At 37.3% G+C, this 14,709-nt stretch overlaps 1 protein-coding gene across 2 annotated transcripts in view; it reads right to left on the bottom strand.

Moving 5' to 3' along the window:
- Positions 1-14,709, bottom strand: part of LOC150102550 (cytoplasmic dynein 2 light intermediate chain 1) — a 372,826-nt gene that overhangs the window by 53,055 nt on the left and 305,062 nt on the right. For both annotated transcript variants that reach the window (XM_090398816.1, XM_090398815.1), the window contains one exon: positions 1,234-1,279. In XM_090398816.1, the coding sequence (XP_090254942.1) occupies positions 1,234-1,279 (46 nt within the window). The remainder of the gene's footprint in view (positions 1-1,233; positions 1,280-14,709) is intronic.

The following is a 14,709-nucleotide window of genomic DNA, read 5'->3' as shown; positions in this document are numbered from 1 at the left end:
CACTTTCATTGGTCCATCCAGGCATGCATTCTTTTCAGTAGCCTCAATGAATGTGTATTTTTGCCACTGCTATAACTGCTCCAGTGAACTGTGTATAGTTTTTGTAAGTTGGGGGAATTCTTCTAAGGTATGAGTCTAGATCTGCAGTGAAGTTTTCCCAGTCAGCTTTTTGGAAATTCCATCTTGGTCTAGAAAATGATGTTATCACTGGAATTTGGGCTCCTAATTCCATAAAGATGGGACGGTGCTGGCTATTTGGAAAAACCTCAAGATTATGTCTGAAAGTCTGTAGAGGCTGATTTTCACTATCAGTGGAGACGAATGTCAAATCTGGGTTATATTCCTTATTCCAGGCTCTTGATTTAAAGGTGTGCCTTTTTCCATGGCATCAAAAACCAAGTGAAGACAGTGTTGATCTGCCCATTTAGCTAATATTTCCCCATTTTGATCACTCCGATCATATTTCCAAGAGGTATGATGACTATTGGAGTTCCCAGAGTACACAGTTGGGTGGGAGTATGTCTGTAGAACATCATTTGGCCAAACAGTTGCAGGTGGTTTATATACATTCACAATCGTAATGTCTGCTGCTTTAACAGCGATCGTATGGATTTCGTCATCAGTAGAAGAAGATATCAGCACAGCATTCTCAATACCATTATGGACATATGTTATGTTGCCATAGCTACGACTGTAAGTAATCCTGAGAATGTCATAGCCAGGGATTATTGCTCTAGATTTAACTTGATCTTCAGTTTCGATATGTGATTCTTGAATGAGAAGTAAATCGATGTTTTTTTCTCGTAGAAGTTTAGAAAGACATTGACATTTTGATGCACTAATACCCTCAACATTTAACTGGCAGATACGGATATTATGTCCAATATTCCTTATCAGCTGGTTCGAAGAAGAACCGCTGTGAAGGTTTTGAGTTTTCATGTGTAAATATGGTCAGGAGATTGCACAATGGTCTGACGTCAATTACTTTAGCTCTTTAGCATGAACTAGGGTGCACCACGAGGAGGCGAGCTAGAATTGCACCCCCTAGCCGTATAGCAATTAAACGACAATATTCTGTCACTATTAGACATAAGACAAGCCCTCATTTTTGAAAATGCAAATTCCTGGAATTTTACATCTCAAAATACTGTACTCTGAGATTTATGTCTAAATTTTTAATACATTATTCTCATTATATTTCAAACTTGATCAAATTATTCTTTAAAAAAATACCTGAAAAATGTCTTTTCATGATCCTCATCAGATGGTGACATATTTCCTACAACCAGAAACAATGAGATTTTTATAACTTTAATAAATATAATATCAATGTTTTCTGAACAGCCAAGATGAAAATTTAATTTTTTTAATCACTCACTCACTCACTCACTCACTCACACACACACACACACACACACACACACACACACACACACACACACACACACACACACAAAGATGTACAAGAACCTTAGAGGACATCAGTGCCATGTGTGAGGTGCAGATAAAGATTGAGAAAGAAGAAATCTATTGATATTTTTCTTAAAGAACTGGAGGTTGACGTTGTGCAACACATTATGAGGAAGGCTGTTCTAGAGGACATAGGCAGATGGAATAAATGAGGAGGACGAGGAGAAGCAGGTTTGCAGTTGTACTGAAAAGGGATGTTGGGCAGTTGCTGCTCTTGTTTTAGCAGGCCCTACAGTAAGTGGAGGAATGATGTTTACCAATTCACTGGAGCAGTACCCATGGAAGTACTTGCAGAAGAGACATAAGGCTGAAACGCTGTCTGTGAGACAGAGGTTAAAGCCTTTGAGTGAAGGATTGTTGATGAGCTGAACTGCTCTATTCTGGACAGTATCAAGAATTTTTAGAAAGGTTCTAGGTGCACCATCCCTAATGTGTGAACTAGGGTGCACTTTCAATCCCTAATGTGTGAACTAGGGTGCATTTCAAATCCAGCCATCTAAGGATGGCTGGATTTGAAATTTATATACAGCTGAGTGGGTGTTGTAAATGTTTTAATTTTTTATTATTGGTAAAAGCTTATTATTATTTGTTAATTCCTGATAATAGATTTAACTCCGCCATGGGATCCTTAAGGGGATCTCATGCCAGTCCCAAGCCTGGATAAAGGGGTCAGATGAGTATCGATGCTCTGACCGTAAAGAAAAAACATGATTGTTATCTGATGCCTATGCTTATATGATCAACAGTTAAAACATGCCAGCTCAGATGTCGCCTGGATGAACAAGGTTCGTGATACCAATCAAGTGATTGGGGTTGGATCGAAAAGTGGGATACCGAAAGGAAACGGAAACCAATAGAACTATTATCAATGGAGACATGGAATGTATGGACACTTTGGATGTCAGGAAAACTAGAATTACTTCACGAGGAAATGAAGAGATATCAATGTGATATACTAGGACTGGCAGAGATGTGATGGACATTATCAGGAGAGATAAATGGATGCAAAGTCATATGGTCAGGACAGGACACCAAGCAGGAGTTAGTTTCCTTCTTAACAAAAAAGCTAGAGAGGCACGGTTAGGCTATAAACCAGTCAATGAACAAATCATGGTAGCAAGATCAATAGTCCAGATATATGCACCCACATCTGACAGCGTAGATGAGAATATTGATTTATTTTACAAAGATCTGACAGAGACAATAGAAACAATACCAAAGAAAGACGTACTAATTATTGAAGGAGACTGGAATGCCAGAGTTAGAACAGAAAATGATAGTTGGGAAAGCATCATGGGAAAATATGGTTTTGGAGAAAGAAACGAATGAGATGAGAAAATTTCAGAATTTGCTGTGGACCACGAGATGATGATGGTCTGTAACACAAGATTCCAGCAAAAGGAATGTAAAAAATGAATGTGCCAATTAAATGATGGGAAAATGATGGTGGTGATGGGCAGTAGATGGCATTGGAGTAGATGATGGTAATTATGGTTTGCTGTAGTTGGTGGATTTTGTGATGGAGAGTTATAGAGGTAGGTGCCCTCCCTCGATGAGCCTTTGGACTCCTTGAAGGTGTCACATAATAATAATAATAATAATAATAAAAACCAAGAACATGACTGATACAATTACGATTAAAAGAAGATGGATAACATCAATACAGCAGTGTTGAACTCTTTAAGGAGCGGATATACGAGGGTTGTTCAATAAGTAATAAGACTAATTTTACTGTCGTGAAACCACTCATCACAATATTAATTTCTGTGAAATAAAGAAATGTTGCTGTCTGTATTAATTAACAAAAGAGGTTGATAGATGGCATATATGGGCTGATGTGCCAGAGTGTCACGTGACTAAACATAAGCTTGTTTCGGTGCGCCTACAAGCCGCGACCAGTCGTCGAAATGGAAGCATTCCTTGGAACAGCGTTATGCGATTAAATTTTGTGTGCGTTTGCAAAAATCGGCATCGGACACTTTTAACATGATACGCGAAACTTTCCACGATGAAGCAATGTCGAGGGCAAGTGTTTTTTGCTGGCATAAAACTTTTAAGGAAGGAAGGCAAAATGTGGAAGATCTTGAACGTGAGGGAAGACCTTCAACGTCCATCACAGAGACAAGGATCAACACAGCAGCGATTATCATCAAGGAGGATTGCAGAATTACAGTACGCCTGCTGTATGTTGTCCTGAATATTTCTGTGGGAGGTGTTCACTCAATCATGGCTGAACATTTGGGACTGAAACGTGTTTGCGCCCGATGGATTCCCAAACTCTTGACACCGGAGCGAATGCAGCATCGAGTGGATGTGTGCACAGAAAGACTGGAACAAGAAGGCAACAACTTCTTAAAACACATCATTACAGCAGATGAAGCTTGGTGGTATAACTATGACCCTACAATGAAACAACAAAACAGCGAATGGAAGCTTCCGTCTTTGCCTAACCCCAAGAAAGCAAAATCTGTAAAATCGGCTGGTAAAGTTATGACCATAATGTTTTTTGACTACGAAGGCATTGTTTACCAACATGCTGTAGAACCCAGGAATACTGTAAATGGCTCATACTATGCGGATGTTTTATGGACAATGGTACAGCACGTCAAAAGGAAGCGTCCATTGCTGAAGAATGGCTTCTTATTGCACCACGATAATGCAAGGCCACATATTATGGGTTGTGTAGTGGACGTGTTGCAGAAGAAAAACATAGATATCCTACCACACCCTCCATACAGTCCTGATCTCGCACTGTGCGATTTCTGGCTGTTTCCTCAGCTCAAGAAACCACTAAGAGGCCGCCATTTCGAAAGCAACAAAGCATGCGTAAAAGCTGCGGAGGCGGTTTTGAAAGAACTCTCAGAAAATGGACTTTCACATGTGTTTAAGAAGTGGACGCAATGTTGGGACAAATGCATCACGTCTCACGGATGCATTTGTCCCAAATGCATCCATTTTTATTTGAATCATAGCTTAGTTACTTCGAAAAAGACCATGTAAATGATGACGATTAAAGGTAATCTGTTTTCTCTATAAATATAGTCTTATAACTTATTGAACAGCCTACATAGATTTGAATCATAGCTTAGTGATTGCAAACATCAAGTTGAAATTAAAAAGAAAATATAAACCCCATCATCAAAAACAAAGAAATATAGCAAGAATAAGTGAAGCAGAAATAGGAAGAAGGTACAGAACAGTGTTAGAGGAGAAACTAAAAAGTGTGAATAAAGAAAAAAAAAATTTGAACCTAAGAGTGAAAAGAGTAATGAAGGTAATAGAAGATGCAGTTGAAGAAACAGTACCAGAAGAAGAGAAGATCATGAAGTGGATTAGACAGGAAGACTGAAGTTAGTACTGGAGAAAAGAATGTTGAAGCTAAGAAGGGATACATTAGAACAAATAGAGGAGCAATATAGAAGAAAGTGTGATGAGGTGAAAAAAGCAGTCAGAATAAGATAAAATAGAAGTTCAATGCAATAATACAGAACAGCACTATGGAGAGCATAAAACTAGGGAGGTGTACAAAATGATTAGAATCATTAATAGAAGGTGGCAACCAAAACAGATCACAATTAAAGATGAAAATGGCAAGGTATTGATGAATAAAGATAAAATTGTACAGCAGTGGACAAGATAATGATCTGATCTGACCCTTTTCAGTCGTTTCCGACTGTAGGTGACTTTGGAGGCATCCCACATGGTATTCCTGGTGAGATATTTATATGGTAGTTCACCATTGCTTTCACCCCCCCCCCCATTTTATCCGGGCTTGGGACCAGGATATGGTTGGGAGTATTCATGACTGTAATCCATGTGTGTTCACGGGGCCAGTTTGCCTGTTCTAGAGGATGAAAAACCCTAGTTTCCTAGTGAAAAAACCTCCTACCTCCGTATGAGACCAACTAACCCACCTTTAGTCAAAAGAGACCAGATAAAGGTTCCTCGTATCACTGACAGGAATCGAATCCGGGTCTTTCAAACAAAAGAAAGGTCTTTGGTCTGGGTTGGACTAAAGGGCTTTGTCTATATTGACTGAGCTATGGAGGCTCCCAACAAGATACTGTAGTGAGCTTTATGAAGAAAAACAGGATTTAGATGGAGCTGGGAAACTGATTGAAGAATTGAAGCAGTAATCGCCACCAGGTAATAAGTATGACATGGACATTGTAAGAGGAGAGGTAGAAAAAGCAATAGGATGGCTAAAACACAACAAGAGTCCTAGTAATGATAACATCACTGGAGAAATCATTAAATATGGTGTCGAAAGTATGGTTACAGAAATGCACCATGTAATATAGTATGGAAGGAAGGGAAAATGTCAGAGGAGTGGGTGAAATTGATATTAGTGAAATTATACAAGAAAGGAAATAAGCTAGAATGTAAAAATTATAGAACAATTGCTTTGACAAGTCACCTTGGCAAGGTGATGATGATGATGATGATATTGACAGAAAGATTGAGAACATGATTGGAAGCATACCTTGCAGATGAGCAAGCAGGATTTAGGAAAGATAGAAGTACAATTCAACAGATTTTGACAATGCAGCTAAAAGCAGAGAAAGGTAGGAGAAAAAGCAAAAACATATGTACTTAACTTGTTTATTTTCAGAAGGCATTTGATAGTATAGACCAGAAAATGACATTAGCCGTGCTAAATGGTTTAAAACAAGCAGAGGTACTAGACGGGGGGGGACCAAATATCATCAAGCATTTTCATTGTGCATTTAAAAAGAGCAATGGACAAAATAAAGGAATATCAGTACATGGGATGAGAATTAACAATCTGAGATTTGCAGATGACATTGTTATTACTGAAGAAGATGAAAGAGAACTACAAAAAACATTGAAACTGTTAAATGAGGAAGGGAAGAGATATGGACTTGTTAAGAACTTGAAAAGAAACAAAGAAAATAGTATTTGGTGAGAAAAACATGAAACAAAAGATACAAGTGGATGGAATTGATATAGAAAATGGAACAATTCACATATTTGAGAAGTAAAATGACATATGATTTGGACTGTAAAAAAGAAATAAAGATCAGGATTGCAAAGGGAAGAACAACTCTGAAGGCCATGGATAACATCTAGAAAAGTAAAGTGATCAGCCCAGATAAATTATATATTTAGTTTAATCCTTTATCCAAGTGTAAGCAAACAAAGTTTGCACCTGAAGCATCTTCAGGACTGGGGCAACTCGTAGCAAAGGTGGACAAAGCTTCGCATCACTTACCTTAGTATCCCATAATGCAAAGAACATCTCCTTCTGGACATGTATATAATGCTATGCATTATGGGAAGTATCACTACCTAGACCGGTTTCGACTTTTATTGTGGTCTCTTCAGTGGGAGCCAGACCAAGAAGTGATACCAAGGTTGAAGCAATGCAGAAGTCATATTCACCTATATGAGTTGCCAAAAAGTGTCACACCTTATTATTAAATTACTCTGGATTAGAGTAAGATGTTGGAAGTTTTTTTTTTTTCTTCTTCCACTTGGTTAGACTATAAATTATATATTTAGTTTAATCCTTTATCTCTAAGCAAACAAAGTTTGTGCCTGAGGTATCTTCAGGAGGCAACTCATAGGAAAGATGGACAATGTTTCACACCACTTGCCTTAGTATCCCATAATGCGATGTGACTTATGCACTGCTTCAACCTTGGTATCACCTCTTGGTCTGGCTCCCACTGAAGAGACCTGAATAAAGGTCGAAACCAGTCTGGGTAGTGACCCTTCCCATAATGCATACAATTATACATGTCTGTAAGGAGATGTGCTAAGGCAAGTGATGTGAAGCGTTGTCCACCTTTGCTACAAGTTGCCCCAGTTTTGAAGATACTTCAGGTGCAAACTTTGTTTGCTTATAGTTGGATAAAGGATTAAACTAAATATATAATTTATGGTCTAACCAAGTGGAAGGAAAAAACTTCCATGATCAGCCTGCAAACAAAATTAAGCATACTATGAACATGCATCTTTAGCGGTGTTCCATATGGATCTGAAACATGGGTAATAAATAAGGAATCAAGAAAAGGAATTTTGGCATTTAAAAGAACTTATTATAGGAAGATTCTAAGAACAGGATGAGTACAGAAAATCACAAATGAAGAGCTCTATCGACAAGGCCGTATTCATGGGTGTGCAAACTGTGTGGTGGCACAGGGCCCTGCAAAGTGCAAAAAATTGAAAAAAGAAAATCAATTAAAAATTTTTAAATTATTATATAAATTAATATTGTAATTATTATATAGAAATATATATATATATATAAATATATATATATATATATATAATTTTACAACCAACTATTGTTGTTATAGTAAGCGAAATAATATCGTAGCGCTAGAGCGGTAGTATTTGAAACTACTCTAAGATATATAACAATATCATACAACATAGTGTTAAATAGGGAAAAGTGTATTTTAAAACAGGTGTTTATAATAATTTTAAGGAGTTTTTGATTTTAGTTTATGATTTTATGAACAAGTAAGAATATACACGTACTGTCATGGCAATTTTTTTATGTGACATTACTTGCAAAACATCTTAAAAAATATATCTTGTAAACTGGTTTTAGGTTATCTGACATCAGAATTTTTCTTCAATAGTAGCTTTCAATCTATATTAGATTTATTTATTTTCTAATATTATCTATTTTATATATATTTTATTTATCAGGTAAGTAATTTAGTTTTAATTTATTAACTTATTTTATAATTAAATCTATCATATTTAATTCTAGAGTATGACTAGTCGTGAGAGAGATTATTATAGTGAGCATGAAAAACGAAAGCAAAAACAAGAAAAAGAAGCGGCTGAGGAACATCAAAGAAATTCACTGTTTAAATTTATGAAGTTGAACTCATATATTTGTTCAGATATATCAGTTGATAACGGGAGTTCTGAAATACTCAAAGGAAGCAGAGAACATGACATGTTTGGTCAAACAATGAGTATTGAAGATCCTAAAACTGAGACACCAGAGGAAGGTGAACTATTTACTATTGATGATCCAGCAACTATGGCAACAACAACCAAAATTTTGAACAACGCAACACTAACACAAATTGTACAATGTGGTCCACCGTCTCCTCCGAATGAAAATGATTTTCCAAAAGATGACAACAAGAGGTGTTTTTCCACATCTCACTATGTTAGGACAATTGCAAAACGGAGAGAAGCAAAACAGAAGATGGCTTGTATATTCACACTCTTCCAACTCTGTTTTTTGTTTTTGTTGCAAATTATTTTCTTCTGATGATAATTTTTTATCTAATAATGGCTTTTCTGACTGGAGACATGTAAGTGAAAGATTAATGTTGCACGAACGAAATCCAGTGCACATGAAATGCATGTATTCATGGATACAAATGGAATGTAGTTTAAAAAATCACAATACAACTGATCAGGCAAATCAAAATGTCATAAAATTTGAAGCAGAATGGTTAAGAAATGTTTTAAGACGAATAGTAGCAGCAATTCTTTATTTATCCGAACATAATTTAGCTTTTAGCGGTAATTTTGATACTTTGTACACAGTCCATAATGGTAATTTTTTTGGAATCATAGAATTAATTGTAGAATTTGATCCACTTTTAAAAGATCATTTAATGCGATGTTCGGAAAAAAAATATATAGGTAAGAAACAGAAACAAAATTCGTATCTATCACCCATTGTGCAAAATGAATTAATTGTTGATATGGGAACCAAAATTCAACAAAATATTGTAAATATGATACGACAGGCAAAGTGTGTGTGTGTGTGTGTGTGTGTGTGTGTGTGTGTGTGTGTGTGTGTGTGTGTGTGTGTGTGTGTGTGTGTTATGTTCCATCGAGTCGTTTCTGACTCCTGGCAACTCCACGAACATACACTCTCCATTCCGGTCTGTCCCTGAACATGTCTTTCAGAACCTCCAAGCACACTTCAGTTGCTTCTTTAACTCCATCCACCATCTAATTCTTGATCTTCCTCTTCTCCTGCTTCCATCAACTTTATCAAGCATCATCATCTTCACCAGACTGTCATTTGCTCGCATAATATGTCCAAAGTATGACAATTTTTGCTTGATGATCATAGCTTCAAGGGAGCAATCTGGCTTTATTCTGTCTATCACTGATTTATTGATTTGCTTTGCAGTCCATGGTATTCTTAGTAAGCATCTCCAAATTCATAATTCAAATGCATCTATCTTCCTTCTTTCACTCTTTCTCAGGGTCCAACTTTTACATCCATACAGCACCACAGGGAATACCACTGCTTTCACGATTCTGATTTTTGTTGTGAGGCTAATATCTTTATCTTTAAAGATCTTGTTTAAATTTGTTATTGCTTTTTTTCTGAGTAATAATCTTCTTCTACCTTCTTCGGTACAATAACCATCTTTATCATTTTGGGATCCTAGGAACACAAAATCCCCATCTACTTCAAAATCATTAAGTTCACATGTTGCGATAACTTTTGTCTTTTTGAGGTTAAGTTTAAGATCATATTTAGCACTTTCTTCTTTAACTTTCATAATAAGTTCCTTCAAATCTTCTTTGCATTCTGCTAGCAAGGTGGTATCGATAATCTGCATACCTCAAATTATTAATATTTTTTCCACCAATTTTAATTCCAACTGAAGACTCCTCCAGTTCTGCCATTCTTAAAATGTATTTGCTGTACAAGTTAAACAGGTATGGAGATAAAATACATCCTTGTCGCACCCCTTTGCCTATTGTGAAATACTCAGTTTCTCCAAGATCTGTTCAGACAGTAGCTTCTTGTTCTTAATAAAGATTCCTCAGAAGGATAATGAAATGCTCTGGGACTCCCATTGTTCTACACATTCCACAGTTTCACATGATCTACAGAGTCAAAAGCCTCTATAGTCAAGGAAACAAAGGCAGACATTCTTGTGATATTTCTGTGCTCTTTCTATTATCCATCTCACATTGGCAATTTGATCTCTTGTTCGTCTGCCTTTTCTAAATCCTGCCTGTTCATCTGGCATTTCTCTCTTCATGAATGGTTCTAGTCTTCATTAATGGTTCCAGTCCACTACCCAGACTGGTTTCGAACCGGTCTGGGTAGTGGACTGCATAGCATTATACATGTCTGCAAGGACATGTGCTTTGCATGGTGGGAGATACTGAGACAAGGAGTGATGAGGGCTTGGTCCACCTTTACTATGAGTTGACAACAGTTGCACCACCTTGCTACAGTCCTGAAGATATTTTCAGGTGCAAACGTTGTTTCTAGAGAAACAACGGGAGCTAGATCTGGTGTTTATTGATCTGGAGAAAGCATATGATAGAGTGCCAAGGCAAGAGGTCTGGAGGTGTCTGAGGGAGAAGAAGGTACTGGAGAAATATGTCAGCTTGGTGCAGGAGATGTACAGAAATGTGAAGATGAGTTCTGACCTGCCTGGGACAGAGAGAAAGTTTTCAAGTGACAGTTGACTTGCATCAAGGGTCAGCATTAAGTCTGTTCCTGTTTAATATTGTGATGGAGGTGGTGACAGAGGAGGTGAGAGAAGATGCGCCTTGGACAATGTTGCATGCAGATAACATCTTGCTGTGTGCAGAATTAAGAGAAGACAGATCTGGAGCTGGAAGGAAATGTTATCAGGAGAGTTAGGAGCTTTAGATACTTAGGTTCAATAGTGGAAGAGGATGGAGAGGCTGAGAAGGAAGTGGGATGCAGGATATAAGCAGGATGGAGGAACTGGAGAGAGAGAGAGAGAGAGAGATGGCTGGAGTGCTATGTGATAAGGGGGTGCTGATCAATTTGCAAGGCAAAATCTATAGGACAGTAGTGAGACCAGCTTTGGTGTATGCAATGGAAACTGTGGCCCTGAGGAAAAATAACATCAGCAGATGGAGGTAGCAGAGATGAGAATGCTTAGGTAGATGTGCGGTGTGACCAGAAAGGATCATCTGAGAAATGACTATGTGAGGGGAACGGTGAAAGTTACAAACTTAGGAGCAAAGATATAGGAGGCAAGGTTGAGATGGTTTGGTCACGTGATGAGGAGGGAGGATGAATATGTGGGAAGAAAGGTCATGCAGATGAATGTGCAGGGTAGGAGAAAGTGTGGGTGGTCAAAGAAGAGATGGAGGAGCTGGTGGAAGACGACTTGAGGATAAAGAACTTGGATGTGGTTACTGCCCAAGACAGGCAGATGTGCAGGAGACTTACCAAAAACAGCAACCCCCACTTAAGTGGGACAAGCTGCAGAAGAAGAAGAAGAAGATTATTATTATACAAGTATCTCCATAGAGTCAAAAGATTCATCACACTAACCCTTATTCACACAATATCTATCCTTAAACTTAATCACCACTGGGGCACTCACAACTATCTTTGGTAATCCATTCCTCTCGTTTACCACTTTCCAGGATAAGACCCTAGTCCACACATCCTTACTAACATACTCTTACCAAACTTCTAGGGGTGATCCCTTGTTCTCCCACTACTCATGTATTGAAAAACTTCTTTGTATCAATCTTATAGAATCCTTTTAGTAATTTTATAAGTATCTATTGTCACCTCTTAATCTATCTGTCAATTAAACTCTGCAACCCACACATCTTCAATCTATCCTCATAGGGAGAGGAAGCATTCCACAGACCTGTCATCAGCTTAGTCACTGTCTCATGATGTGGCTGAATCATAGCTTATAAAGAGGAAAAATAACCTCCCTGTCTTTAGTTATCAGCATATTCCTCAACATCTAAGTAATCCTTTGAGCTAATCTGCCAACTTCTGCAATATGTCCTCTGAACTCCATCCACCATCACCTTCCAGATCCCTAGCCTCAGCAATTTTCTGTAATATGGTACCATCAATATTATATGAACTGTTATCTTTTCATTGTGAAGTGACTTTTCATTACCTTACATTTTGAAACATTAAATTGACAACCATTGTCCTTTGTCTACACTGCCAATTTATTTAAATCACCCTGCAAGATACCTACATCACCTTTATTAACAAGTGCCCACCCTAGTTTTGCAGTCAGTAAACAACTGAATATTCCCCTTAAATCTTCTCCCATATTATTAATATACAAATTAAAGAGTAGTGGCCCTAGTACACAATATTGGGACACTTGACTAGTAACCCTCATTTGTCTTAATTGCACTTCCCCACACATACCACCATCATTTGATGTCTGTCTGTCAGCCTTCCCTATATCTATGCTGCCACCAGCCTCATATCCATTCCCATTTTCTGCAACTTATGTAATAGTTTTCCATGTAACATTCTGTCAAATGCTTTGCAAAGTCTAGCAGTATCATAGTTTGCCCATTACCTTTATCCAATTCTGCTATCATTTGATTATAAAATGTGAATAAATTACTAAGGTACACCTATCTTTTACAAAGCTGTGTTGCCCTCTATAAAGTATTATATTTCTATCCACCCATTCCTGAATTTTACCTTTAACCAACTTTTACAATACCTCAACCACCACTCCAGAGATAGATATCAATTGGTCAGTAATTTGTTACTTTTGTCTTTCAGTCACTTTTATGCAATGGATCAATCTTGCCCTCTTGGAACCTTGTTAGAGTTGAGACTTAGAATCAACAACTTTGTCAGAGGCACTGCCAGTTCTCTTGCACATTCAGAGGCTGACATACTATCCAGTCCCTCTATAAAGTATTATATTTCTGTCCACCCATTCCTGAATTTTACCTTTAACCAACTTTTACAATACCTCAATCACCACTCCAGAGATAGATATCAATTGGTCAGTAATTTGTTACTTTTGTCTTTCAGTCACTTTTATGCAATGGATCAATCTTGCCCTCTTTGCACCCTCTTGGAACCTTGTTAGAGTTGAGACTTAGAATCAACAACTTTGTCAGAGGCACTGCCAGTTCTCTTCCACATTCAGAGGCTGACATACCATCCAGTCCCATTGCTGTATTCACATTGATATTTTTCAATACATTGAGCACCTACAGTTCTTCTACCTTAATTCTCACACTAGTACTGTAACTGCACAGTTTCTACCTGAATGATGTACCTTTGCAGAGTGATCACTGAGAAACTCAACTATTTCTTTTGCTTCTGTCACTTTCATAACATCAGAACTGAGTAAAGTTATCCTTCCACAATCACTCTTTCTCTTACTTGCTGTGTAGCAAAAAAAAAAACACTTTTGGATTTACGTTAGTTCGCTTAGCTAAATTTTTCTCATAATCTGATTTTGCCTTCCTTATCATACTAGTTAGCTTCTTGCTTTGTATTGTTCATGAGCATGTTGATCACCTTTCTGTTTATATTCTTTCCATAATTCTTTTTTTTTTCTTTTTGTAGCTCCTGCTTTATACTGCTACTCAATCATTTAATCCTGAATTGGTTTATCCTCCAGACATGGGTATGCAGTATGATACTGTTTCTCTCAAACAATTTTTGGTCATTTCCCTTGCACTACTGACATTCATTCCTTGTAGCTTCTTATAGTATGGCATGTTCCAAGGTGTCCTTTGAGCTGTTTTGCTAACTTCTGCAATATGTCCTCTGAACTTCAAAACTTCAAACCTCTATCCACCATTACCCCAGATCCCTAGCCTAAGTTTATCATAATTGCCAACTTTGTAATTCCATATAAATCCTTTCTTGACTGAGAATTCTACATGCTGAGCAACCTCCCAGAACAAGATTGCATGATCACTTTCCTTGATGGGAAAAATGTATACTGTAGTTATACATAGAGCTTCTTATGCTATTATGAGATGCAAACTCTCAAACCCCTCATCCCCTCTATCACATGCTGGTTCAAGTAATTATCCCTTAGTAACTGTATAAATTCCATTTCTATCTTGCTATATGCCCTTTCCTTATTCCAATTTATATCCCTATAGTTGAAGTCTTCCATGATAATTGGAATTGGAGTTGTTGGAGAAGAGGATGGGAGTGTAGTAGGAAGATACAGACTAGGTAATAGAAATGAGAGAGGGGAAAGGTTAGTGGAATTCTGTAAAGAAAATAAGCTAATAATTATAAATACTTGGTTTAAAAAATCTAAGAGAAGACTATACATGGAAAAAACCACGAGATATGGAAAGGTATCAAATTGATTACATTATAGTAAAGCAAAGATACAAAAATAGTGTAAAAAATGCATGCACATATCCTGAAGCTGATATTTACTCTGACCACAACCTACTATTCATAGAAATAAATGTGACACTAAAGAAAATAAATGAAGCTATGAAAAGGAAAAAATGGAATTTAGAGAA

Source organism: Typopeltis vanoorti, chromosome 10 (genome assembly GCF_054136105.1).
Source record: "Typopeltis vanoorti isolate ZY-2024b chromosome 10, IOZ_Tvanoo_1.0, whole genome shotgun sequence".
Taxonomy (NCBI): Eukaryota; Metazoa; Arthropoda; class Arachnida; order Uropygi; family Thelyphonidae; genus Typopeltis; species Typopeltis vanoorti.
The sequence above is the reverse complement of the archived record's forward strand: the minus strand, read 5'-3'. Positions and strand labels throughout refer to the sequence as shown.